General features: G+C 40.0%; 1 protein-coding gene across 3 annotated transcripts in view; it reads left to right on the top strand.

The window, feature by feature from the left end:
• The window catches only part of TENM2 (teneurin transmembrane protein 2), a 943,516-nt gene that overhangs the window by 650,472 nt on the left and 266,247 nt on the right, over positions 1-26,797 (top strand). For all 3 annotated transcript variants that reach the window (XM_047073159.1, XM_047073150.1, XM_047073168.1), the window contains one exon: positions 21,660-21,898. In XM_047073159.1, the coding sequence (XP_046929115.1) occupies positions 21,660-21,898 (239 nt within the window). The remainder of the gene's footprint in view (positions 1-21,659; positions 21,899-26,797) is intronic.

The following is a 26,797-nucleotide window of genomic DNA, read 5'->3' as shown; positions in this document are numbered from 1 at the left end:
AGGTGGACGATGTTGTTCTTCTTGCATTGGTATGTGCTTAGATAAGAATTTAAAATGGAAAGCTTAATCATAGTAACTTTTTAATCTATCAACCATACTTCCTCTACTAGGGAACATGGATTAGAAGGCATAAGGTGATGTTGGGCCTATTTAAGCATTTGCTGGGACCTGGGGAAATCTACCCCACCCTGGCATCAGTAAAAGGAGAATAAATCTAAAAGCCCCCTGGGTGTGGGGACAATGCTATGTACATCCGAGTCTTGTGGGTGTCTTTTTCTCAGCTTCAGTCTGTTCTCTCTTGCTATGTTAGTGTCTCCAGGGGTATACCAAAGGCAGAGGACCACAAATATTATCTTCTCCATCTTCTAGAACTCAGAATCCATGTGAGGAGAGACTGTGGCCTTATTAAATGTCTTTTCACTTCTGGGAAACAAGTGAACACTCTTTGTGGTTTTATTTTTTAGACATCATCACCCCCTAAATACCTGCTTTGTGCCAAGTACTGTAATAGGTACTTTATGTTATCTGAGTGGAAGCCCTGTGGGATAAATATTGTCGTTTTGGGCATGTCAGGAAGATGGAACTTGGGAAGGTAAAGAGCCTGGGGCAGAATCAAGATTCTGGAAGAACTAGATTCACAGAAGTAAACTCAGGCATTAGAAGTCTGTCCCTCAACTTTGCTTTTCTCTCTTTCCATCCATCATTCTTAACCAGACCTTCTGTGAGATCTTTGTGGGAACTACAGACTATATTCTCATAGCTTAGAAACCTAACAGAAAAAGGATATCTTTTTCCTGATATTTCACCAACACCCCCTTCATTAAATTTCATTGAACTGAACGAGGGTCACATACCCACAATGGACCCAGTCCCCAACACCTGGAGAAGCAGCCATGTTGATTGGCTAGACCTGGATCATGTACCCACATACAACATCATAGCAGGAAGAAGGGCATGGTCATAACCAAACATCATGATTTTAGGAGACTATAAAATGGAGACCTGGCAGGTCAAAAAAAAAAAAAAAGTCAAGTTCAATGCTAGTTTTGCCTTAGCCCCACTGCCTTCTCTCATCGCCTGATGATAGTGATTTTCTCCTCTGGGCACACACAGTTCTGGCCAGGGTGGGGGAATGGGGGAATTTTAGGGCATCAGGTTATCTCACTTGCCTGGGCACAGAAGGGGGTTTACAGCTGATTCCAATATGAAGTAGAAAGAATAAGTTCCACTGACTAATTTCCATCCCCTTCTGATTCATTGCCCTCTCTGGTTCACTTCTCAAATATCCCACAACTTTACCTTTGAGTTCACTGTGGCCACTTAATGCATTTTAACTTTTATTAGTCTCCTGATGTCTCTTTGAAGCTATCATCTTCTTTCCTGCAAAACTGCTTGGATTCCACATTTTCTAATTAAAACATGCTCATTTATTGTCTTACTAACCAGTGCTCTTTACGAGGGCTCATGATGAGAAAGTTAACTCAAAACAACTCGATTCATTTCCCATCTCCTGAAAATGGCTTGAGATGCAGTTTTACCTTTACAAAGTCAAATTACTTTGGACAATTTTTGGTTTTGCTTTTTTAACAAAACCATGAATGGAAAACATCTAAACTCCATGCTTTAAGCTCCTGTTCTCAACAATGCACTCTGTTCTCTTCTTGGTGAAAATCTCAGGTAGGCAGTGTCATTCAGCTCCATAATGGACCACAATGTAGGTAACAATTGAATTGTGCTATATTTAATTAGACAAAATCTTGGTCCTAAGATGCAACATGTCCTAATGTCAATAATTATGCCCATCATGGTCTACACCCCTGTGATTTGATCTGGCATTACTAGAAGTACTAAAACTCAGTGTAATAGAGGGAAGGTAGTACACATGCATTTAAACCCTCCTAGAACTTCATACTAATGATGTGGGTGAGAGAACAAGTTCCAAGGACATGGTGCGTGTCTTAGTGTACTTTGTTTTCTGAGTCTTCACCACTGCTGGCCTTGTCTAGAAATAGGGAAGCAGTATTTGGATGGGAGTCCCCTCATGTCCTGCCCCTAATGTGTATCTTCAGGGTCACAGTATCATTTAGTTGGGGAAAGACAAAGTATAGAATTTGCCACAGAGATAAGCCAAAGCCTATTTCAGGCAGAGAGGTGGAGACAGAGAGTCAGAGATAGAGAAGAAAGGATCTGGTGATAAGAATATAGAAGTAAAGTCATGCTGTCTTCTGGGAAGTTGGTCCTTTGATTCTGCCAGAAGGCGGACCAGGAGAAGGAATCAAGGTCAACTAGATTTAGGTTGGCTTGATCATTTAAGAGTAGCGGGAATCGTTTGGCAGCACAGAGGCAGAATTTTCAAGCTGGAATCCATGTTTAGATTACCTAGTATAGTCCAATGTCTATTTTATAGATGAGGGGAGTGAGGACCAGATGACTCATCAATTCCTCCCACTTGGAATGTCCGAGTGGTGCCCTAAAGCAGGTCTCTTGTTCAAGCATTCCTTACCATGCTTCACTGTTTCCAGCATGATTAGGGGACTTTGTTGCCTATTCATCTTGAATAGATTCTGCTCCATTTCCTTCCACAAAGGAATCATCAAGAATTTAAGACAAAGATTAGAGCACATATTGCAATAGATTTGGTCTTTCCACTCATTCATTACAAAATGCATACATTCTCTTGATAAAAATATTCAACAACCAGGAAGATAGAAAATGAAAAGTAAGATGCCCTGCCCTTCTGCTCCTATTTTCAAGGAAATCTCTTTTGAAGGTTTATTATTTTAGGTTTCCCAAAATGTTTATGGATGTCTGAGCATGTTTTTGTTTAATATAAATGGGATCACATTACACATACCATTTGGCAACTTCCTTTTTTAACTTCATGAGATATTGTGGAAATCACTTCAGGTAATTTCTTGTGGACCTGCCTCATTCTTTAAAGTATGTGTAATATTCCAGATTGTCATAATTTATTTAACCAGTCTCTTCTTTATGGACACTTAGATCACTTTCACATTTTTGCTCTTACAAACAAAACTGTAATGAGGAGTCTTGTGTATATACCTTTCTTTGCATACTTACATGATTATATTCAAGAGTCAAATTCCTGGAAGTGAAATTGCTAGATCAAAGGGTATATATAATGTGCATTTTAAATTTTGATAGATTGTGCCAAATTATGTTCAATTCAAATGCTGTAGTCTCTCTTTATTCCTCATTCTTTAATGGCCTGAATTTTCTTTTATGAGCTTGAAATAAGAGCCCTGAAGTTTACGGTATTGGATTTTAAACATAGAATTGAAAGAATTTTCTTTTTCAAGGGACAATGTACTAAATAATATTAGAATACTCTAGAAACTCAACTCCCTTCTCATGTGCCAGGTGTAGTATAAGAAAAAGGTATAGCTGTGGGGAAAATCTGACTCACTCACTTTCCTTGGTTCTAGCTGTAGGGCTCTTTCTCTTTATTCCCAGATTTTGCTACACTGTGGCCTACGTGATTCAAGATACCTAACCTTTGCTGCCTTTTGTTTTCTCATTTATAATTTGGCAGTGTTTAAATTTGCCTCTTCTCCCTGTCTACCTTGCCTCTATCTACCTAATGGGGATATTATAAGAATATCTAAGATGACTTAGTCAAGTTTCTGAGTCCCCAGGAGAAATGCCTAGTACAGCAGGATTATTGTTCTAACTATTATAGGAGAGCGTTTATGATCAAGGGCTTGAAAATCCAGCAAGGAAGACAGCCTCTTTTGTGAAATAAGTATGTGAGGGTTCTGTCAATAAGAGGCCCTCAGGCCAAACTTATATAGTTTCTTTATCTGAAGCTCCGATTTTATGCTAAATAAGGATTTTTTGTATTTCCCACCTCCTGTTGGTAATCCTATTACCAGCTGTGTTCATAGGACTTCAGCTTGATTCAGCCAACATTTATGGAGGCTCTATTATTAGGGGTTGACCACCATGCAAGATGCTGAGGGTAAAGGATGAAAAAGACATGGTCCCTGTCCCTTGACAGTTACAGTCTAGTGGGAGAAAGACAGCTAAGTAGATAATTTATATTAATATAAAACACTGTAATATGGACAGAAGCTCAGGACAACACGGGAGCACATGATGGTAGGGGACTTCCACACCTCGCTGGTCAGGGAAACCAGGTAGATAGTGTCTGATTCCCATTTTGATAGAAAAGTATACCCCATCAAAAGGGCTCTCGAGGAAGAGGTAAGAGAATAAGGCCAGAAAAGCAAGAGTTTGCAAGCATTCTGGATCAACTGGGGACAATTCAGAGGACAATGCTAGAGATGTCTTATGGCCCATGTCAGGGACACCTTCTAGACACAATGAAGCACCTAAGGTTTATTCTATATGGGATGGGGAGTCTTCAAAGGTGTGTTATGGTCACAGTTGCAGTGAGAAGTAGGAAGGAAAAAAAATCAGCTGGTATACCAGAAAGAAAAGAAATAAAAGTTTACAGCACTTACCCAAAGCATCCCATGTTGAAGAAAGGAAAGGAGAAGGGAAGGAAGGAAAGCAAGTGGGACAAGAAGAAAAGATCTATCCTTCAAGTAGGCAATTTATGGGATTCATTGATAGATAAAAGCCAACATTTATTGAGGGTCTCCTTAGTGTCATCTATGTGCTGAGCGCATTTAATATACACAATATCCCTATGAAATATTTCAGTTGTTTTCAACATTTTGCATACAAAGAAACCCAGATTCCTCAAATCACTTTCCCAAGGCTGCCCAGGTTACAGATGAGGCAACCAGGCTCTGAACCCCCTTGCTGCCAATAGTTTGCTGGTTCACCACTGCCATGTTCAGCCTCCTGGAACAGGCAGGCTATTCCAGCCTGACACTGACCTAGACCTTCCTCTTCCTTCTTGGCCTCTACCTCTCCATACACTGCTCTTCCCCTCCTTCCACTGCCCTCACAGAAATGCAGACCGTACTTTGCTTTTCATGTAGCCACTTAACTTTTGTCAAGCAAAACCTAAGAGCCAGAAAGGATCCCAGTTCAAGTCCAAGCCTTTGAGATGTCTGCAAAGACAGCCTTTCCTGACCAGACTCTCCTTTAGTTTTGTTTAATTCTGCCGCTTGCAAAGAAAATGCCTGGAGGCGGGCACCTGGCTTTTAGTCTAACATGCCACCTCCCTGTCAGGCAGCTTTCAATTTACCATGCCTCAGCATGTCCAACCGCATCTTCGTCAAGACTTCCAAGATGGCAGTGACAAGCTTTTCGGGTACTTAAGGCAAACATGCATGACAGTTTTCCTTGACACTTGCATTTTTAAAAAGCCTTGCCTGGGGCCCTAGGAAACCCAGCATTTAGGAAACCAGGAGCCTTCCAAGGAAGCCACACTTTCAGAACCTGCTTCCCTGGGACTTGTTTTGTGACAGGGACACTGCAGGATCTGCTTGAGAGTATATTAAGCACCATGGCAGTATTTACGTGTTGATGCTAAATAATGGTTGCCTTTTTTAATGGCATTTTTTGATGACTGAAATGTATGGATCTGTTCAATGCATTGTCAGTGGGTATGTGGCTGGCCTACAAACACACTTAAATGGCACACTTCTGCAAAGCATTAATTTCTAAGTGTCCAACAGATATATGTAGGCAGGCAGACATGTCACAGGGGTTGCTATAAAGCTTAATTAATATCCCTAAAGAGCTCTTATATCATTTCAAGAAGAGTGCTAAATAAGAAGAAAACATTGTACCTATGGATATTACACATATAAAGAAATGTGGGTGAATAAACTGATAGGTCTTTGTATATTTGTTCATGTCTTGAAGGGTCTGTGTAAATTCAAATGGGAAAATAAATTGTTTTAGAGATAACTATCTTTTATTTGAGTGTTTAAAAAAAAAGCAACAGAGCCCCAAACTTAAATGCTAGAAATCTCTACACACTATTGATGTGGAAGCAAATCTATAATACAAAAAGTGAAGAGTAGTTTTCTTTCTTTCTTTGTTTTCCTTCTCCTCTGCCCATCCCTACATCTTAGGATTGCTTTAATGACTTAAGAATTATTTTTACCTGTGCAAAAATTGAATAACTCAGTTTTGTTTTTCTTTCTAAACCTTGAAGAAATCACATAAAATACTTTATCTGCCTGTTTTAATTTTTCTATCATAATAAAACTTCCTTCTTTCTCTGCCTTTCTCCCTCCCTCCATTCCTTCCCTCCATTCTCTCCTTCCTTCCATCCCTCCTTCTTCACTCTTTCCACCAAGTGACTAGGTCCTGAGAACCTACAAAAATCTAGGAAATAGCCATTATTGAGGTTTTTGTTTGTTTCCTTTTAATTTCTTTCTGGGCCTTAGTGTACTCATCCAGAAATAGAGGGAAATGAATTAGAATTTCATTTCTCAAAGGTGTACCCCATGGAATACATTTTTAAGACTGGGAAAGTAGGTGGATATAAAACTTATGTGATAAAATAAGCAGAATGATAAATATTATATTGTAGAGTACTGAGATATTTAAAATATTAAAGGCTTGTGAAGATTCTGTAGTAATCTCTTAAATTTTCTTCACTCCAGTATTTCCCAAATATCATGAAATGCTTTCTTTACCTAAAGCTAGTAATATATGAATACACTGGGTGATCCAAAGAAGATACTTTGAGATCTTATATTTCAGACCCTCTTTGATCTCACAACAGAAGTAGGAAACCTAGAATTTCTTCAAACTCTTTCTAGAGAAGGACTTTCTGAATTTGTCTTCTAGGATAAGATGTAATTTCTCTCTCAGAGCCAAAACTTAAGAAATCCACCCATGTACAGATTCACTCATCATGTTCTACAATATTTGGGCCTGTGAGTAAGTACTGTTTATAATACAGTGCTCAGATTATGTGCTAACAATAAAAACTTTTTTATAAAAATGTCATGGATAGATCACTTTGCTAGAATATAAACCCTAGTACTTTTCTACTAAAACCTCTTTCCTAAAATGAGAGTCTGTTCACTTGGCATGTTAAAACATTTTGTAAGATATAAAGTATTATTACTGTTTTTGTGGCTACTGCCACATGGCTCTTTGGTGATGCTTTTTGTTCTTGTAATTTGAAAGTTTTCAAAAAAAAATTTATAACATGGGTAAGATGAAAGGAGACTAGCAACATGTTCAGGGCCAACTAGAATTTGACCTTGCTGAGGAATTCAAGGTTGATCATTTTCTACATTTAGAAAACAGCTAAATGTTCCCCATAAAGTTTAACATAGAATTACCATAAAACTGAGTAATTTTCCTATGTATTTCCCCCCAAAATTGAAAATAGGTGCTCAAATATTTGTACACAAATGTACCAAGCAGCACTATTCACCATAACCAAAAGACCAAAACAACATAATGCCCCTCCATGTATAAATGGATAAACAACATGTGGTGTGTGTATGGTTGTATATGCAATATATATACATGCACACACAATGGAATAGTATTCAGCCTTTAAAAAGAATGAAATGCTAACTGAGAACAAACTGAGGGTTGATGGGGGTGGGATGGATGAAAGGATGGGTGATGGGTATTGAGGAGGGCATCTTTTGGGATGAGCACTGGGTGTTGTATGGAAACCAATTTGACAATAAATTTCATATTAAAAAAAAGAATGAAATGCTAATAAATGCTATAGTGGAGATGAACTTGAAATATGCTAAGCGAGAGAAGCCAAGCACAAAAAGTCACATATAGTATGATTCCATATATATGAAATACCCATAATCCATAGAGACAGAAATCAGATTAGTGGTTACCAGAAGCTAGGAGTAGGAGAACAGGGATTTAGGAATTACTGCTTGATGGGTACAGGGTTTGCTTTTGGGGTAATGAAAATGTTTTGGAACAAAATAGGGAGGGTGGTTGTACAATATTTTGAATGCATTGAATGCCATTGAATAGTATGTATTAAAACGATTAATTTTGTTATGCAAATTTCACCTCAATAGGAAAAATTTTTCATTAATTAATTAATTGATTTAAGGAAAACAGCTAGAGAATCAATGTATTCCCCTTAGTATGAGAAGTCTACTCAAGAGGCAGCAAGATAGTTAGGCTTGGAAAATCCATCTCTTGCTCCCATCTTTTCCAAGAAAAATGCTAAGAAAAAATGCCAGTTTCCAAAACATGCTTTAGAGTGGTTAACTTTGAAGGCAGTACACAAAATACCAGTACATGTGATTTGATTAATACTGTTAAATGGATCCAAGGATGCAATATATTAGCATCTGGAAGATTTTAAACATGATTCCCATTCAGCATCTTGGTAAATGCAACTCATCAGACTTTCCTGAAGTTGTTGAAGCACCAAAGATAAGGAAATAAAGGTGTATCAGACGAGACTCCTTTGTTACAGAGGTGGCAGGGGAGGGAGGGTAGAGAAAGATAAATGGATTCTTATCTGGGTGGAGGAGGGTGTACACAAGATTTTTCAGAGATGAAAACTGTTCTCATCATATTCTTTTAAAAGTGATTTGGAAGAGAAAATGCACCATGAAATCTTTATGTTTGCAGAGATACCAAACCTATGAAGATAAACTGCTCTGTAGGTGGGCAGAGAAGTGACAGATAAGGAGCAAGTACATTTACCAAAAAAAAATTCTTCCAGGGTTGTAGGAAGATTATCTCTGAGTTCCTGGTTACAAACCAGAAACTGGCCCTGAGATTAGTGTAAACTAATGCCTAAACATAGATGTCCATTGGGTCTGAGGAAAGAGAGGAGGGGAAGGGCTGAAGAATGCACAGCATCACTAAGTAGAATCCTAAAAATTAATCAAAAGTGCATTATCACTATTTCAAAAACTATTGTGAGTTCTCAATGGAAATAGTCAATAGTCAATAGCTAACATACCTCAAGAATGACAAAAAGGTTGAGGAAAATTCCAACCTAAAAGATCGAGAAAATGAGAAGGCTGTCATAAAATGTGCTAAAAGCCTCCTCAGAATAGAAAGATGGCAGGTTTCTCAAAGGATTTAAAAAAGAAAAAAAAAAAACATATGTAGGCATAATGAGAACATGGCCCTGTTTACCAAAATCTTGAAACTCAGGGTGACAGGGCATTCCTTGAAGAGGACACCACAGGATAAATAAATAGATGTGTGGACCTGAGAACATATAGAAAAGTTTTCAAGATCTAGATTGGCTCATTCATCCATTCATTTACTAAAAATTGTTCAAACACCAAACATTTGTTGGACATGCTTCCAGAGGGTGGGGATACAGCAGTGGGGAGAACTAAATCTGGGCCCTCAAGGAAAGTGCATGCTGTTGGGTGAAGCAGGTAATAAGCAAGATGATAGCTACTCAAAGCATAAATGTGGAGCAGATGATATGGCAGGGCCTTATATGAATACCATCACTCTACGTCCCTCAAAAATCAGTCATTGGAGGTGGAAAGTCCCCAGGCTGCCGCCTTGGCCAAGGTAGGGTATAAGGTAAAAAGCTGATCAAAAAAGTTTTTCTGAGAAATGAGTTTTGAAGGGAGACTGCTTTCAGTCTCCTGAGGAGAAGCCATGCAGAGATCTGAGTTAAGAACTTTCTAGAGGGAAACACAATGTAGAATACCCTGAGATGCAGAGAAGCTTGGCATCTTTGAAGGACAGGGAAAAGTATGGTGGAAGTCTCAAGAACATAACTGGTGGAGGACAGGAAGAGATGAGGTACACCATAATGAGGTGCTATATAGACCTGCATAAGGAGCTGGGTTACTTTTAAGTATAAAGGAGATGGATAGTTTTAAGCAGGAGCGTAGTATGATTTGATCTGTGTTTATAGACAATGGCTGGCTCCTGCATAGAGCATGGATGTAAATGGCCAACGTGGAAATAGGGAGACCTATTTGAGGCTGCTGTATGCAGTAAGCCAGGCACAAGGTTTAAGTGGTAACAAGAGGATGGACATCTGTATGTATTATTCCAGGCTGAGAGAAATGAACTGATGATGAATGGGGGTTATAGGAAGGACAGGAACCATGGTGAAGCCTAGTTAGGTAAATGGCATGGCACCCAGCCAGATGTCACACACCAGGACTGACAGTTGTCCTTGTTGCTGGCAATGTTGGTGGCCCACACATCTCAGTCAGCTTCTTCTCTGAGACTGGACTTCAGGTGGGGACTGGTCCCTAGGTTTAACAAGGCCCAGCTCTCTCAGATTACATTGGAAAAGCTCTGTAGAGCCATCCCATGACCCAAGACCAACAGCTCTAGAGCACCCCATGAGATTGACCAAGGAATCCTTAAAACATCACAATTTAGCTTCTCTCTATGCCCAGCCTGCTTTCTTCAATCCCTCACACGTGGTGTGCCCAAGAGCCCTTTCTAATAAAACTTCCTGCATGTACATTTCTTTCTCAGAGTCTGCTTTCTGGGGATGGCACCTGCTCAACTGATAGGTGACTACTTCTTTGACCAACAGGGGTGAGACCTGAAAGAGAAGGACACTTTGGAGTGAAAATCAAGAGTTGTGTTCTGGCCATGTTAAATTTGAGATTTCTGACTATATCCAAATGTACAATGATAGTAATAATGAGGATGGCTAGAATATTCTGGACAAAAACCAAAACTCTCGAGGCAGAGCACAAAGAAGGCCACCGACCCTTTTTATCACAGAAGACAACTGAATTCCCAATGAGTCTTTTCTGCCTTAATTCTTTTATAAATGGAATGCTTCTAAAGATCTGTCACCCTTTGCTCGAAGAGAAGACATAGTTTAAAACCCTTTGTATGTGCATTAATATCCAGATTCCATGCCCTCAAAACCTTGCATAGTGTAGTTCTCCCCTTGCCTACCTCTCCCGCCACTCACCCTGTGGAGCACTGGGTTCCAGCCACATGTTCTTCTCTCACTTCTTCAAAAAGTAGAACTTTCCCAATGTAGGACTTTTGTACACGCTGTTTCCTCTGCTAGGGATGCCCTTTCATCATTCCTTGAATGATTAACTCCTTCTTATTCTTAGACCTCTGCTTTTTGATCATGTCCTCAGAGAGGAGTCAGAGAGGAGTGACCATTCTACAGGAGTCCCACATTTCCTCTTAGTGGCTTTTCCTTCACGGCACTTCTCGGTTTGTAATTACTTAATGTACTTGTTGGTTTACCTGGACTTGAGTTTTGTTTATTCCATCTGTCTTTCCGATTAGTAATTCCATAGGAGGATGAGGATTTATTCACCATTTTATCCAAAGCATCTGGTACCACATGATACATATTCCATGTTCAGTAAATATTAGTTGACTCATGACTTCCTATTTAATTTTTTTAATGTTTATTCATTTTTTAAGAGAGAGTGTGAGTGGGGGAGAGGCAGAGAGAGAGGGAGACACAGAATCTAAAGCAGGCTCCAGGCTCTGAGATGTCAGCACAGAGCCTGATGTGCAGCTCGAACTCATGAACCAGAGATCATGACCTGAGCCGAAGTCTCACGCTGAACCGACTGAGCCACCCAATCGCCCTGTACCTTCCTATTTTAGATTTTGAATTCTTTAGAAGGAAAAGAGGGAATATGGTATATCTATGTGTTAGAAACCTCCTGTGGGTCAGCCTCTGTGCTCACAGATTGTATTCATTATCTCTTTCAACCCATCCCATAGTTCTGTAATGCAGATATTGTTATTTACCCAGTTTTTAGAGGAAGCATCTGAGGCTCAGGGAGATTAATTGGCTTTCCTAACCTAATGCACTTCCTGATAGAGTTGAGATTTGAGTTCGGATATGCCTGACTCCAAAGCCTATGCATTTCCACTGTTCCACAATTGCTGTGTTCCTTCAGCAGATATCTGTGAGCTCCTACTATAAACAGAGAAAGATACCAGGAAGCGAAAGGTATAGGATCTGCCTTTGGGAAGCTTGTAATATGACTGGAGAGACAAGGCAAACACACAGGACAAATGTAGTAGCATGAAGCAGAATATGATAAAGGAACATGCCCTAAGGTTTCTTCCAGCTCGAAAATTCTTTGACTCTCTGAATGGTACAGGCTGTAAACTCGATGGGAGAAATCATTCTGCTCGTTGATTGTATCTGATGGCGGGCATTCTTTCTTCATCTACCTCTGGCTGCCTGTGAACACAAATGCAAGTCTATTTGAAATGGCTGTCTCTATACTCCCATATTATAGTGTATGGTGAATTCAAGGTCAAGTTTGAAGTCAGAGTCAGAAGTCTTTGTTTTTTTCCTCTACTGTATCAAGACTTTTACCAATTAACTTGAAAAAAGTCAACAAGTTAACAACTCCAGGGGAAAAAAAAAAGACTCCTCATTTCATCCCAAAGACTCTGAAATGGATTTGCTCACAAAACACCAGGTTTCTTTAGTGACCTCCAGAGACCTTGCCTGTCACACTGAGCAGTATATCATTTCATGGGGGAAAAAAGAGAAGTTTTACCATGAAAAATGCTATGTTATATCACAGTGTGACACTATTTAAATATCAAGAGTCGAAGCTTCTATTTAAAAAACGGAAGGCAATAAATTGAGTTGCTAATTATTCCAGCTGTGAGTATTTTTGGTATGACTGCAAATTTTGAAGAGGGCAAAATAGAGGATTTTCCTGTTGTTCATGGCATATGCAAATGTAGTGATGGTCCCCTATGATCTAAAAGGTTCAGGGATCAGAAACCTTGAAAGCCTATTTTTCACTGAATCAAAATTGGTTTGAGTCTAAGCTTAGGGAATCGTGAAATGAAATGGGCTTTTAATTATACTAATTGGGTTACTGGCTTCTTTTTCAAACTTAGGAAGTAGCAATTTTTTAAAAACGTTTTTAAAGTTTTATGTTAAAAGCAACAGTTCATTTCTCAACTCAAGCATAAATTCCCAACTGGAAGGAGAGAACAAGCATATTAGTAATATCTTCAGTGCCTTCCCTTCCTAATAAAATTGTTTCGGGGAGTGGGATGCCTGCAATGTCCCAGTCACAGTGCTAATTAGAATGGCTCATGCATTCAACAAATATTTTAAATAAGCTAGGGCACTGTGCTAGGTCAAGGAGATCTAGTAAAGACCAAGATATACATGATTCTTGCCTTCCAGTGATTAGTAGCTACATTTATTGACCATTCACTGGACGTCAAGCTCGATTTTAAGCATCTCACATGAACAAAATCACCCAATCCCCTAAACAAGCTCATAAAGGTACTAACGTTCCCTCACTTTACAGGTGAGGCCACCTAGAGAGGATAAGTAACTTACCCAGTGTCACACAGTGATAAGAATAGGAGCCAGGGGACACCTGGGTGGCTCAGTTAAGCATCCAAATCTTGATTTTGGCTCAGGTCATGATCTCACAGTCATGAGATCAAGCCCAGCGTTGGGCTGTGCCAGACAGTACAGAACCTGCTTGGGATTCTCCTCTCAATCTCTCTCTCTCTCTCTCTCTCTCTCTCTCTTTCTCTCTCTTTGCCCCTTACCTGCTTGTCCTCTCTCTCTGTCTCTCTGTCTCTCTCTCAAAAAAAAAAAAAAAAAAAAAAGCCAGGATCTAAATCCTGGCTGTCCAAGTTCAGAATATGCACACTTAATACTGCCTCCTTGATATGATCCTATTCATGTCAAAAGTAATAAGAAAAAGGAATGTTTAAATGTAGGGAAAGCATCTGACATAAAATGTTTACCAGTCTGTCTCACATGTATATAAGATTTTTCTATTTTTTAATTTATGTATTTGATTTTTTATAATGTGCACATTTTATATTTGCAAATGGGAAAATAAAGACAGAACACTTAAAAATAACTTAGTTTTGCTATTCAAGAAGTGGTTGAACAGTACAGTATCCAATATCATCATTCTCATTATCTCTCTTGCTTTTTCCATCCCATCATGTATGCTTCTCTCTCTGTCTCTGTCTCTCAATACCCCATGTCTCTCTCAGGAGTCCACCCATTGAGTTTCCCCTCTACCACCATCATTCCTTCTTGTAGTGGAGAGTATAATAATGATGCGAGAAAGTGTGGTGGTTATTTAACCTCTCTCCAGCTAAATGTTTTATTATAACTCCTGAAAACCTAATTACAGTAACTTTACATGCTACAGTACCCTTTATGGGCTGCCTCTTTATTAAACTTACTCCTTTAGAGACAATAAACCTGATGCTTCAAAGGGCAGAGCCAGGACCAGTAAAATGTGATGAAATCTCCCATTTTCCAGTGCACACCTGATCTCCCTCACTGATCACCCCATCCCCACTCCAGGTGCATCTCTGCTTCTATCCTTTCTCTGGCTTTTTATCAAATTTCAGCAACTGCATGTATGATATTAAAAATCTTTTAGGGATTAATGGGCTGTGTATCAATATTTTCATCCACTACTCTGAATACCTGTGAGTTTATTTACTGGGGAGGTCAATTTTCTCGGTAGAACAACAGTCAACACCTGGTTTCTCTGATAACTAGATCTGCTTTTTTGCACACGGCACTATGTTGAGGCCATTCAATAGTTTTGCTTGATTTCAAGGAGAATGTTTCCTGCAGCTGACTTCATGAACAAGAGAGAACTCATCTGTACTGTTAGCCATTAGTTGTGGTGGTTAGCTGAATGGTGCACTGTGAGGAAATAGTGGGAAACAAGATTGAGAGAGAGGAGAACAGAGAGGGGTGGGGGTAGGGACAAAAACTTGACCTTTGGAGTTAAGGCAGTGCAATTATCTGTGTAGTGCATTTCTGTTTCAAAGCCTTGCTGGGATTTCCCCCTGGGAATAAAGCCAAACCAATCGAAAATAGGGAGACTGCCTCTGAGGATCCCACTGATTGCAACCTGAAAAATGGTACTTGGTGTTGAGGGATTTTCTATGTTTGTTTGTTTCCTTCTTTAGCAGGGTTTGAGGTTAATGAGTGAGTTTACTTGTGATTGACTCAGAGAAAAAGGAAAAGAAATCTTCTGTTGGAGTCTCAAGTAGTTTAACCAGCTACTACTTCTCAACGCTTCTCTAGATGAGTCAAGCCCCTTCTGTATCATAAGAATAAAATAAAAATTCACAGCATTTTGACTTGATGGGCTCCTTTTTGCATGGATGCTGTGCATGAGTTTCTTGTTTGTTAGACTTCTTTTTAAATTTTTCCATGGTCGTTTAATCAGAGAAAACGTATGCCCTTAATTTTCTAAGCCAATTTGAAGCAAAATCCTGGTTTGCCAAGATGCTGCCATGTAAAATGCATGGGAGAATAGCTGTTAGGTATGCTCACTTTCTCTGTCTCTTTCAGTTTTTTTTTTTAATGGTTTTGTTTTCACATGAGGAAAAGTGACATTTATCAAAAGATAGTTTCAGGTGAAGTGATGATCACTCTATTCTTAAGAACTCACTGGAGTCTAGTGTACAGAGATGAGGACACAGAGCCACAATCCTTCCTTAGCATTACTATTCAATTCCATGGGCATTCTGAGCCCCTAACCTGTGGCAGGAAGGATGCTGGGTGCTACGACTTGAAGCCCTGATAACCACATGGCTAGGAAAGGAAGAAGTGTGTAAGCTCTTCGTTTATTTTTTGTAACACATCAAGGACTGGTTTTCTCTAGCCCTTTGAGTGTTAGCAAACTCCAAGGACAGCACTTTGGGGGCCCCTCATTTGCCTTTCCTTTCTGAGGCACAAGTGGCCAATTCTGAGAGCAATTGAGTTGTGCTTGAAAAATGTCAAGTGCATTTGGAAACTACACATTTTTGCTGACGCCTGGAGTCCTGAGCTGAGCTACTTCCATGACCGACCGCTGGGAAGAAGTTCAGTTGGGGCATCACAAATGATTCATCGGAGCATACTGAGCAGGCCCCTGAGGGGGAAAAGCTGTCTTAATAGCCAGTTCAGGGAAAAATCAGGAGAAGTCCCCTAAGCCTTCTTGGTCCTCCCAGTGACCATCTGGCCAGACCATCACCTTGTGGGTCTTGCTTCATTTTATTTATCTTTTTTTTCCTGCAGCATGTGACAGCAATCCTTGGTGAATCAAAGCTTTCATTTTTTCAACTTGGTGATTATGAAAATTTTCAAACAGACGGAAAAGTTGGGAGAATAGTACAACGTAAAAATAACCATCTGGTTTCAACAATTGCTGTCATTTTGCCACATTTGCCTCATCTATCTGTAAAGAGAGAGACAGAGGTTTTTTGCTGAATCATTTGAAAGTAAGTTGTAGACTTCCTGACACTTTACCCCTAAAGATGTCAGCATTCAAAATTCACATTTAAAAAAGATACATCTACTACCCATCTAGTATGTTCTCTAGATGTATCACATTTAAAAAGATATATCTACTAGCCATCAGACACATTTGAAAGGTGCACAATGGGTAAAGGGGAGTTTCTTAAACTTTAAGATGCATTAGAATCACATAGAGAGCTATTTAACTGATACCTCTCAGACTCTAGCCCTAGGTCTGGATGGAGCCTCGAAAGTTGTACTTTTCTTTTTTTAAAAAAAATTTTTTTTTCAACGTTTATTTATTTTTGGGACAGAGAGACACAGAGCATGAACGGGGGAGGGGCAGAGAGAGAGAGAGACACAGAATCGGAAACAGGCTCCAGGCTCCGAGCCATCAGCCCAGAGCCTGACGCGGGGCTCGAACTCACGGACCGCGAGATCGTGACCTGGCTGAAGTCGGACGCTTAACCGACTGCGCCACCCAGGCGCCCCGAAAGTTGTACTTTTCTAACACAGCACTCAAGTGATCACAAAGGAGGTATTTATGGGACACAATCTGAAGATCATGTCTTTAGAATCTCTTTTTTTATTTGTTTGCTGAATTTAACCTTCTAAAGATTTGGAGTGTAGCTGTGTTGTGGAGAAACAGGAGCCTACATATCTTTGGTACTTTGGTTTAATCATTTTAAGCACCAGAAACTAGGAAAAAAGCGGGGATGTGGGGGGGAATGCAATAACAAAATGAGTTTCATTTAGCTGTGATCATCACAGACACCACGATATCAAAGAGAGCTCTATTCTGCTAGGATTAATGCAGTGCTGAAAAGTATATGGTGTTTTTGTCTTTGTTTTCCTATGGTGAAATGGCCTTGTATGTATAAACATAAACATCTGCCTATATGCATATATGCAAACTTGTAAGTCTGGAAAACAGAAGTCAGCATGGCAGAAAGAATCCTAATTTTAAAATTGAAAATGTTCACAGTGCTGTCCTGTTAACATTCATTGTTTTGGCCTTGGAAAGGTTGTAGGTCATTCATTTAACAAAGATTTGTTGAGTACTCACTATGTGCCAGGCTCTATTCTAAATGTTAGGATATGATGGTAAACAAATTTTACAAAATATCTGTTTACTTTAAACTTCATATTTCAGATCTAATGGTGGAGATAGATAATAAATAACATACAAACACATACATAATTGAGAAAAAGCAGTTATAATAGGATGGAGAATGACAGAGAAGGAAGGTGGGGGATGGGGGGGCTGAGAAGATCTCCCTGGGCAAGTGACATGGGAGCAGAGTGGTGAATGATGTGGAGAAACAAGCTGTGCAGGTTATTTCCAGGCAGAGGGGACAGCAGGTGCAAAGGCCCTTAGGTGAAAATGTGTTAGGTGTGATATGAGGTGGAATATCAAGTGTACCTGATGGAGTGGGAGAGAGGGGCTAAAGTGGCAGAAGATACAACTGGAAAGGCCACTGGAAGGCAGATCATGGCAGAAGGTAGGCCATGGCAAGGACTTCTGATTTCATTTTTAGTATTATTGGAAGCCTTGATTGATTGATTGGGGGGAGGGGGTGGGAGAATAGTGACATGTGACACAATCTGACTTCCTCTTTAGAAAGAAGTGTGGAAAATAGACTGTGTTGTCAAGGAGACAATTTTAGGATCTCAGGAAGGAATCCCATACAAAGAAAATAATAATCCTATCCTTCTATTATTTCTTACAGATGAGTACATTAAAAATAACATTAAAGCAATTTAAACTTCTTAATCTTCTTCTTGTGATTTCTCTCATGTTGCCAAAACATTGTTTCCCATTTACTGATTTTGTCCACAAACATGACTGATACTCAGGTGCCAGGCACTGGGATAAACTCTATATATAGAGAGAGTTTATAGAGTTATATATATATAGTTTTATATATATATATATATATATATAGTTATAGATATATATAGTTATATATATATCTATAACTATATATAACTATATATATATATATATAACTATATATATAAATAACTGTATATATAAATATATATAATATATATATAGTTTATATATATTTATAGTTTATATATATTTATAGTTTATATATATAAACTATATATATTTATAGTTTATATATATATTTATAGTTTATATATATATAACTATATATAGTTTATATATATAAACTATATATATATAGTTTATATATATAAATATATATATATATATATATATATATATATATATAGTGTATGTAATCTCCAAGTAGATGATAGATACTTGAGTGCAAAAAGTGATAGAGGATGGGGTGGGGGTGCTTTTGGAATATGCTTCCAAAATAGGTGTTTGGAAGGTGAGTAGGAGTTGGCTGGGGTGTGATGGGTGGGGAAGCAGAGGAACAGCCATTCCTGAAAGCCTTGTGCATCATTCACAAAGGCATGGCAACATGAACAGGCTGGTTAAGGAAGGAGGTGTCTTTTGGCATGACTGAAGCATAGATTTTGGGAGCTGGAAGCACAGGGATAGAGACAAGGGTAAAAGTTGGGTAGTTGTTGCAAAGAGTGTGGTCCCATATTCAGATTTGGATTTCTTCTTATAGGCTTTGGAGGATCATCAGGGATTTATAAGCCAGAGCACAATGACATTTGTGGTTTGGGGAAAAAGCTAGCAGGAGGATTGAAGGGGAAGGTTGGTGGGAGAAGTTTTCAGAAGTAAACTTGATGGGATTCTTTCACCCATTGTATGGGAGAAGGTGAGGGTAAGGGAGGAGGTGAAAAATGGCTACAGTCTCTCAGGAACCTGGGAATAACAGGATTGCAGGAGGAATCTGAATGGGGAGGAGAAGGTAAAGAGTCCGTGTTTGGCTGTAACTTGTTCAGTACAGCTGTGGGATGTAGAGATAGAGAGATGCCCAGTGTACAAGTGGAATATGAATCTGGACCTCAGGAAGGAAGCTTGTTGGAAATGGAGACCCAGAGACTTGAGTCATATTGGTGATGCCTGAAGCCATGGAAATGGGTAAGATCTCTGTAGGGCTGAGAACTGGTGTTCCCATATTTCTAAATATTTATCAATAACAGCTTGAGATATATTTATATTCCTTGGTTTTAGTTTGATTTCCAGTTTTCACTACCCACTCTTGGAAAGTTGTTCAAGAAGTACATTTGAGCTAGTTCTAAATCAAATTCCAGCATTTTCCCATCCCCCTGGCTTTCTGGTGGGCATATGTTCTAGCTTAATTGTAAGGCAGTGGACTATTATTTAGTGATTTAGAGAACTCTTCAGGTGTTTGTTCGACATTTGTCAGGCTTTAAATTAAAATTCATGTTTCAGGCTCCTTATGTTGCTCTGAGAATTAATAATAGAAGCTACTCATCATGCATTGAGCACTTACTATGTGACACACCCTTGGTTAAGTGCTTTTCCTACATGATCTTGTGTAACCCTTACAACAGTCTACTCTGTGACATGAGGTACCTCTGCTGCTCTTACCCCATGTTACAAGTGAGGAGATGGAGGCTTTTAAGAGCAGCATTAGGTACCTTGTGTGAGCTTACTTGTCCAATAATGGCACTGCTGAGATTCCAGTCCAGGCGAACATTGCTGCCAAACACTGCTTCTAAACCCTGCCCACTTGCCACCTCTTCTAGAAGACACTTTTAATCTGGAGCATTAAAAGAGTGCTATTGGATAAGGAATACAAAAGTTTATTTATGGAATCCAACCTCTTGCCTTTACTCAGATCATCAAGCATACTTATAGTACAAATAAAGTTTAAATATCAGTTGTTTGCTTTAATGTTGGCTATATTAAATAGTTCACTAATCAGACACTCATTTTCTGACATCATTGTCAATCATATCAGTCTTGTGTGATCTTTGTCAAAGATTAAAATACTTTCACGGATTTATCTGGAAGCATCCAAGACACAAATATTTGTAATAACTCTGATCTTGCCTCAGAATCCTACCAGGGTAGCTTGCTAAGCCCCATATGCAGGGGGTAGTGTGGTGTAGTAGGTCCAACTGGAGCATTGAGAGCCAGGCAGACTGGAGTTTTAGCCCTGATGACCCTGCTTGCTAACTTCCAGCTTCAGTGTTCTCATTTGTAAAACTATGGTAATAATATAGGGTTGATGTGAGGTTGCATGCAAATAAAACATTTACCATTGTAATTGACACATAGTATGTGGTCACCTACTGAAGACTTGAAAGGAAATACCTGCATAACGTTTTGGAATCTTAGGATCTTAAGTTTACAAAAAAATGAGGAAACTCCATTCATTCATTCATTCATTCAAGCCCCTTGCATGTGGAGCTTTGAGTTGGTTACTGGGAACATAAAAATGAACAAGGTATAAAAGAAGACACAGTCCCAGCTTCCAGCTGCTCAGACTCTAGACACTACTTAATCCATGCTTTAAAGTTCACTATAGATTTCCTGGAAGACAGTCATCATTTTAAATAAGGTGTGGCAAGTCACATTTGAAGTCTTATAAATGGCATACACAAGAGAGAAGAATCTGTCAGAGAATTTATGGTCCTTGAAGTGTCCTTGGAGTGACAGTCTCCTGACCCTGAAGAAGGGTTATATTAAGTGTCAACAGTAGACCCCATTACCCTCTTGTCACACCATAGTCCTAGAGACCAAGGGCACCTTGTTTAATTGCCAGGCAAAGATGTTTCCAAAGGAAAAACATCACATGACCTAGAGAGGCAGTCTCAGAACAGGAAGCAAGATGGAGGAGGGCAAACAGCCCAGGAAGAAGGCTCAAGATAGGTAGTTTAGAGTAACACTGAAGAGTACACACTTTAGCATGAGGCAGCACTCAGGGTTCACATCCTTGGACAGTTGCTTGAATTCTTCCAGCCTGATTTCTCATATCTTAAATATTTTAATATTTAGTTTCTAAGTTGTTGTGACAGTATTATTTCAAGTGTCTTTGAATCTTTATTTATTTTCAGAGAGAGCACACATGTGTGTGCTTGAGCATGGGACAGAGGGCAGGAAGAGAGAGAGAGAGAGAGAGAGAGAGAAAGGATCCCAGGCAGGCTCCATGATACCAGCCCAGAGCCTGATGAGGGGCTTGATCCCATGAACCATGAGATCCTGAGCCAAAATCGAGCGTCAGATGCTTAAACTTAACCAAACTTAACCCAACAAACCAGACACCCCTCAAGTGCCTTTAAATAGCAGGTTCTAGTACCTGATACTGTTTAGTATCATCATCATCATCATCATCATCATCATCATCTCCAAGTTGCAAACGGTAACTCACTTTCCATATTTGCTTTGAATACTTTTCAGGATTGTTGTGGAAGGTAAAATCTAGATGCATATGGAATGCATAAATGATGTGACTCTATGGAATTAATTTATGTCACTATCAGATGTAATCTTTGCCCCTTTTTCCATGACAAAGTAGAGCAGTTAACTAGCACTGTATAGAACTAGATAAAGCAGAGTGAAAGAAAAAGCAGGTCTATGTTCTCCAGGAGCCACCCATGTCCATGCTAACTCTTTCCTTTTTCTTGCCAGGCACTTTCTCTTTAAAACCTCCTCGGGAAGCACACCCCTGTTTAGCAGCTCTTCTCCGGGATACCCTTTGACCTCAGGAACCGTTTACACGCCACCACCCCGCCTGCTGCCCCGGAATACCTTCTCCAGGAAGGCCTTCAAGCTGAAGAAGCCCTCCAAATACTGCAGCTGGAAATGTGCCGCCCTGTCCGCCATCGCCGCAGCCCTCCTTTTGGCGATTCTGCTGGCATACTTCATAGGTAAGTCAAGGCAGCCTGCTCCATGACCCTGGCCATGAGGAGGTGGGGCAGAGATTGTGGGCTTATGAATGGAGAAGCCCTCTGTTGTCTGTACAGTTTGCTTATTGGCTCCTGAAAGACGTAAAAATGAATGAGGGATGGGAGTGCTTTTTCTCTCCTGAAATGTATTTAAATCTGATGAGTTTCTTTCTCAAGACTCCAATTAACATTTATCAGATGAATTAAGCATGCCTGCTGTATTCTTTCTTGGACATGAGCTGAAAATTGTTGTTCCTGTGAACCCATCCCTCTTTCCTGAAGTAGTCTTCTAGTGTCTTCCATCACTGGATTTTAACCCAGGTCTGTGCTCTAAAATTCATGCAACATGGGTTAATTTCAGCCAAAAACTGAATCAAATAATAGTAACCAGCATGTCTGGGAACATCTTGATTCAAAGGAAAGTTAAATTGCTAGCTTATTTTCAGAGGTGTGGAACAGAAACAGGATTGAGAGGTCAGAGCATCCAACCAGGTCTTTGTGTGGAATCAAGTCACCTAGGCACAGTGGATGTTGCCCACATCCTTTCCTTTGCTTGTGTCCTTTTAGTCTCAACCTGAATTGCACCACATTCATGAGTGAGGTTCATCTCACATGCCAACCTTGCTTCTGGGAACTCAGGATATAACTTAGGGTAGCAGGTTGGTTAAGTTGCAGTGGTATTTTTCTTCCTATGCCAGGCGTATTGGTTTGCATCCATGGGGTGTAGCCCTGTAACTGCAGGAAGCAGCAGGTGCCAAGAGCTGAGGGGCAGAGTGCCATGTGCATATGAGCACCCTGGTCTGGACACAAAGCTTGCTCACAGCTCCTGGCCTCAGCAAAGAGCCCTGGTGCTGCTGATCTGTCAACTGAGCTTGCCAATGCAGATCTCCTGGCCCAGGCAGAGGCCCCGTGATGTTTGATAAAGTTTATTTGAAACACTTGATGGCTCTGGCTTAGTTTCAGGGCAGCCATGACAGGCCTCCCCAATTTGGGGCTCTGCCATGTTGCAAAACAAACCTATAAAACACCAGCAGAAAGAGGCTGACTCCAAAATTCTTCTCAACACTTAGGCTGAAACTCCTCTCATTTAAGAGAGGGGGGTAAAAAAGCAACCCTGATTATTTTGACTTTGTCCCTTGTCCTTCAGCAGTGAACACTTCCTTCATCATCAGGCAGCCAGCTTGGTGCCTGCCAGAGAAGGAATTGGTCCAGGACTTCCCCGACCATTCTACCCAAGCTTACCTGATGGTAAAGGAGGTTGACTACACAGCCCCAGTGATCTGGGGCTCTGCCCAACGCCATTACAAGCCAAAAATTGATGTGAAGTTTTCACTCTCTCCCATAATATTGCTATGCTCACCTTAATGTAGAAATATAAGTTTTTACATTCTTTTCCTGTTGTGTCTCCTGGGAATGACCTCCAAAACTGAGAAAATTGACACTCTGGGGAAAGGCACCAGTTTATCTGGAACTTTGCAGAATCCTTGATGCTGTAAACCCCAGCTCCACATGGGGACTGAGGTCTGACACCCATATACTCCTAATTTAAAGTCATGCCTGCTTCTCACTTGCTCTCGATGAAGTATGGAGTCATGGATTGACAAGGGAGGGGAAAAGGCATCTGTTGCACTCTCAATCACTTGAGTAGAATCTTTTGTGTTGTTAGAAGTAGTTTTGTGTACTTCCCCAGCTAACTGTTCAGGGAGGCTTGGTAGAAACAAATTGAATTGCCTTCAGGGTCTTTGCATGATTTGGCTTTGTGTCAGGAACTGCAAAAAGGGTCCATGAGCTTACTTCTCAGGCTTAATGTTCTGCTGAGCCTGTGGGCACCATGGGGAGCCCAGATACAGAAATTGAGGCACTGCTCACCTCTGCCAATACCATCCCCAGTGTACCTCCTACTCCACTTGCCAGAGAGAGATAGATGGCTATCGCCTGATGTATTGAGCTTGATAGTTAAAATATAATAGCTTTCTGTAGGGCGATTACATAAATGGGAAACCATATAGTGAGAGTTTAATGTTTTAATTGGGTGTGTATCTTGTAAATGATGGATTAGGAAACATATTTATCCTCAGTCTGGAGGCTACTAGAAGCTGGACCTGAGCATCTTAGGATAGTTTATTAGATTATAATCCATCATTTTCTATTATGTATGCTTTAGGTAAGATTATGCTTTAACCCTGGAGTATTAAAGAATACATTATGACTCAAAAATAAATGATGGAAGGGGCCAGTTTTCCCAGCAGTAATGCTGGTGAGTGTGGAGCCATGGGGCTACTCTCCCAGAGGTGACAGCAGATCTGCAAGCACCATGAAGGGGTCAAGGTTTTGAGTGCTGATCTTGACCTAGTGATTCATTTCTCCTTTGCCTTGACAAAGTTGTTTTCCTTCTGAGTCTTGGTTTCCCAAGTAAATTCTGGAAGCATGATGGATATTTACATGCAGAAACTCCAAAGTATGGTGAGGATTAATTAATGTGTATAAATCACTTTGAAGATGAAAAGGAGTATATTATTAATTACAGAGCTGCAGGGGCATAAACAGTACATTACAAACAGAGAAAAGTGCTGTTGGGAGCAACAAGTGATTGTGCCCACCAAGAAAACAAGCCATCAGGGAAGGACAGAAGGGCAACGTAAAAAATCAAAGCCTTCCTGTTAGGGGAGACCAGAGTTTTTAAGACCTGAGCCCATTCTGGTTCATACATGACTCCATGTTCCACTAGAACATTATAAGTCCTGAAATTAAGCATCAGCCCCAAGATATTTATGGACAGGCACTGGGTTCAGGCCTGCCAGGAGCTGTGACAAATAGATCAAATTATCTTCCTTTCATGTTCAAACCTGTGGAGAGAAGACTCCAAAAATGAGCAATCTGGAATAGCTCAGCCCCATGACAAGTTCTTCTTTACATCCAGTATGAGGGTGAGTGTGAAAGCAGAATAAGGTCAACTCTTGTGCATATTGGAAGTGTGGGCCTTTACCAACTCAGGATAGATTCCTCCTTTCCTACTGACACAACTGGAGCCAACGATCTTTTATGATGTACTTTCCATAAGATTCTTCCTATGCCAGATTCTCCCAGTGTACATAACATCCTGGAATAAATTACTTTGAGAAGCTGCATGAACCACAAGGGGACCATTTTGTGCATCACTCAGGCCCTAGCCCATGTGGTTCCTAGGGAGTAGTGGCTATGAAATACAGAAGAGCTTCCCTCTCAGGAAGTTGTCTTCTATCCTCAGGCATGTCAAGTGCTTTCATTGCCTGCAACACCAGAAATCCCTCGAGATCCCTAAGTTTCTGGATCATGTAACTAATGTAGAGTTTCTCACCTGTTTTATGTCAACTGTACTGTTTTTATCCTCATAGTATACATAACAATAACTGATTGGAAACTTCTATTTGCTCAGAACTGCAAGCCTTTACATTTAAAGCATTTTTTCCGTAATTATTACATTTGAACCATACCCACAGCCCCAACATCCACTCTAGCAGAAAATAAAATTGGCAGAATACAATCATTTCACAAGAGTTGATGCTGAGGCCCAGAGAGACTGCCATCACATGGCTGGTTAGTTATAAGAGTAAAAGACTAGGTCCTTAGTCTCCTGATTAGTCCCCTAATGATTTCCAAATATCACATAAGACCTAAATCATCCCTTTTGTAGCATCAACTCCCTGTATCTGATTTTTGCCTTCATTAATAAGGGAGAATAATTCAGCTCTTTCCTTCCCAAGCCATCTTCTGATGATTCCTGAAGTGGAGAGAAACTGTATCTCTTCCTCCGTCTCTTAACCTGTCTTTTTGTGTCTGTTTTCACAAACCTCTTCTGTTATAGTGGTCAGCAGATATTTTCTGTCAAGAGCCAGATAGCAGATCTTTTTTGGTTTTGTGGGTCGTGAAGTCTGTGTCACAGTTGCTCTACTCTGCTGTTGTATGGCAGAAGCAGCCGTACACGTGTGTAAGCAAACGGGCAGGGCTGTGTTCCAGGAGACTTTACTTATGGACATGGAAATTTGCATTTCATGTACTTTCCATGTGTCATGAAATATTATTCTTTTTATATTTTTAAGCTATTTAAAATGTAAAACTAGTCCTTAGCTCATGTGCTGTTGTTAAAAACATACAAACAAACAGGTGGCAGACTGGATTTGGCCCCCAGGCCATGGTTTGCCAGCCCCTCTTTGATTACATTACTGTTCTTTTCCTAAAAATACCTTTTCGGAGTGTTTCCATTTTTACAGAAAGAAAACATTTGCTTTCCAACTGGCCGATTGTCCAACTACTCATCCACTATAAGTGCAGTGGGTAATTTTTTCTGATGCTGCCATCCCACTTCATAATGAATAATTAGATCTGACTTCCTGATCCAAACCAAAAGGTAGAAAAAGCAAGCCACTTTTCTCTTTAAAACTTTGCAAAGGGTAAAAGTTTCCATCCTAATGGATGGCTTGAGATAGTGTTTCAACCCACGGGTAGAGTGTAATGACCTAAAAACTTTGCCACATACACACTTGTCTTCAACCTTCATTTACCCTAGGTTCCTCTGCAAAATCATGGCCTGTTTTTCAAGGTGACAAAGACCCTTTCTTTGTTAAGGTTTGCCAACAGGTTGTAACAGTGCAGAGTCCCTGAATGACATCATTGCTTTCTTCTCCTAGGTTAAGGTCAAATAGATCCTGTTTCCTTAAAAGGCATTGAAGTTCTTACAGGCTACCCACATCAAGGAAGAAAGGTGCTTGTGATATATGACTTTACTGCTTAAATCAAGATAATCCTAGAAATTCTAAGATGAGAGTCAACACAACAGTTCACCATGACACAGGACTCAGACTGTCATCCCCAAGTTAAAGACAATATGCAATATACGCTGAG

Source organism: Lynx rufus, unplaced genomic scaffold (genome assembly GCF_022079265.1).
Source record: "Lynx rufus isolate CCGP_SWC_20201006 ecotype Redwood Valley unplaced genomic scaffold, mLynRuf1.p SCAF_1, whole genome shotgun sequence".
NCBI classification, from domain to species: Eukaryota; Metazoa; Chordata; class Mammalia; order Carnivora; family Felidae; genus Lynx; species Lynx rufus.
This window is presented reverse-complemented; position numbering and strand designations above follow the sequence as displayed.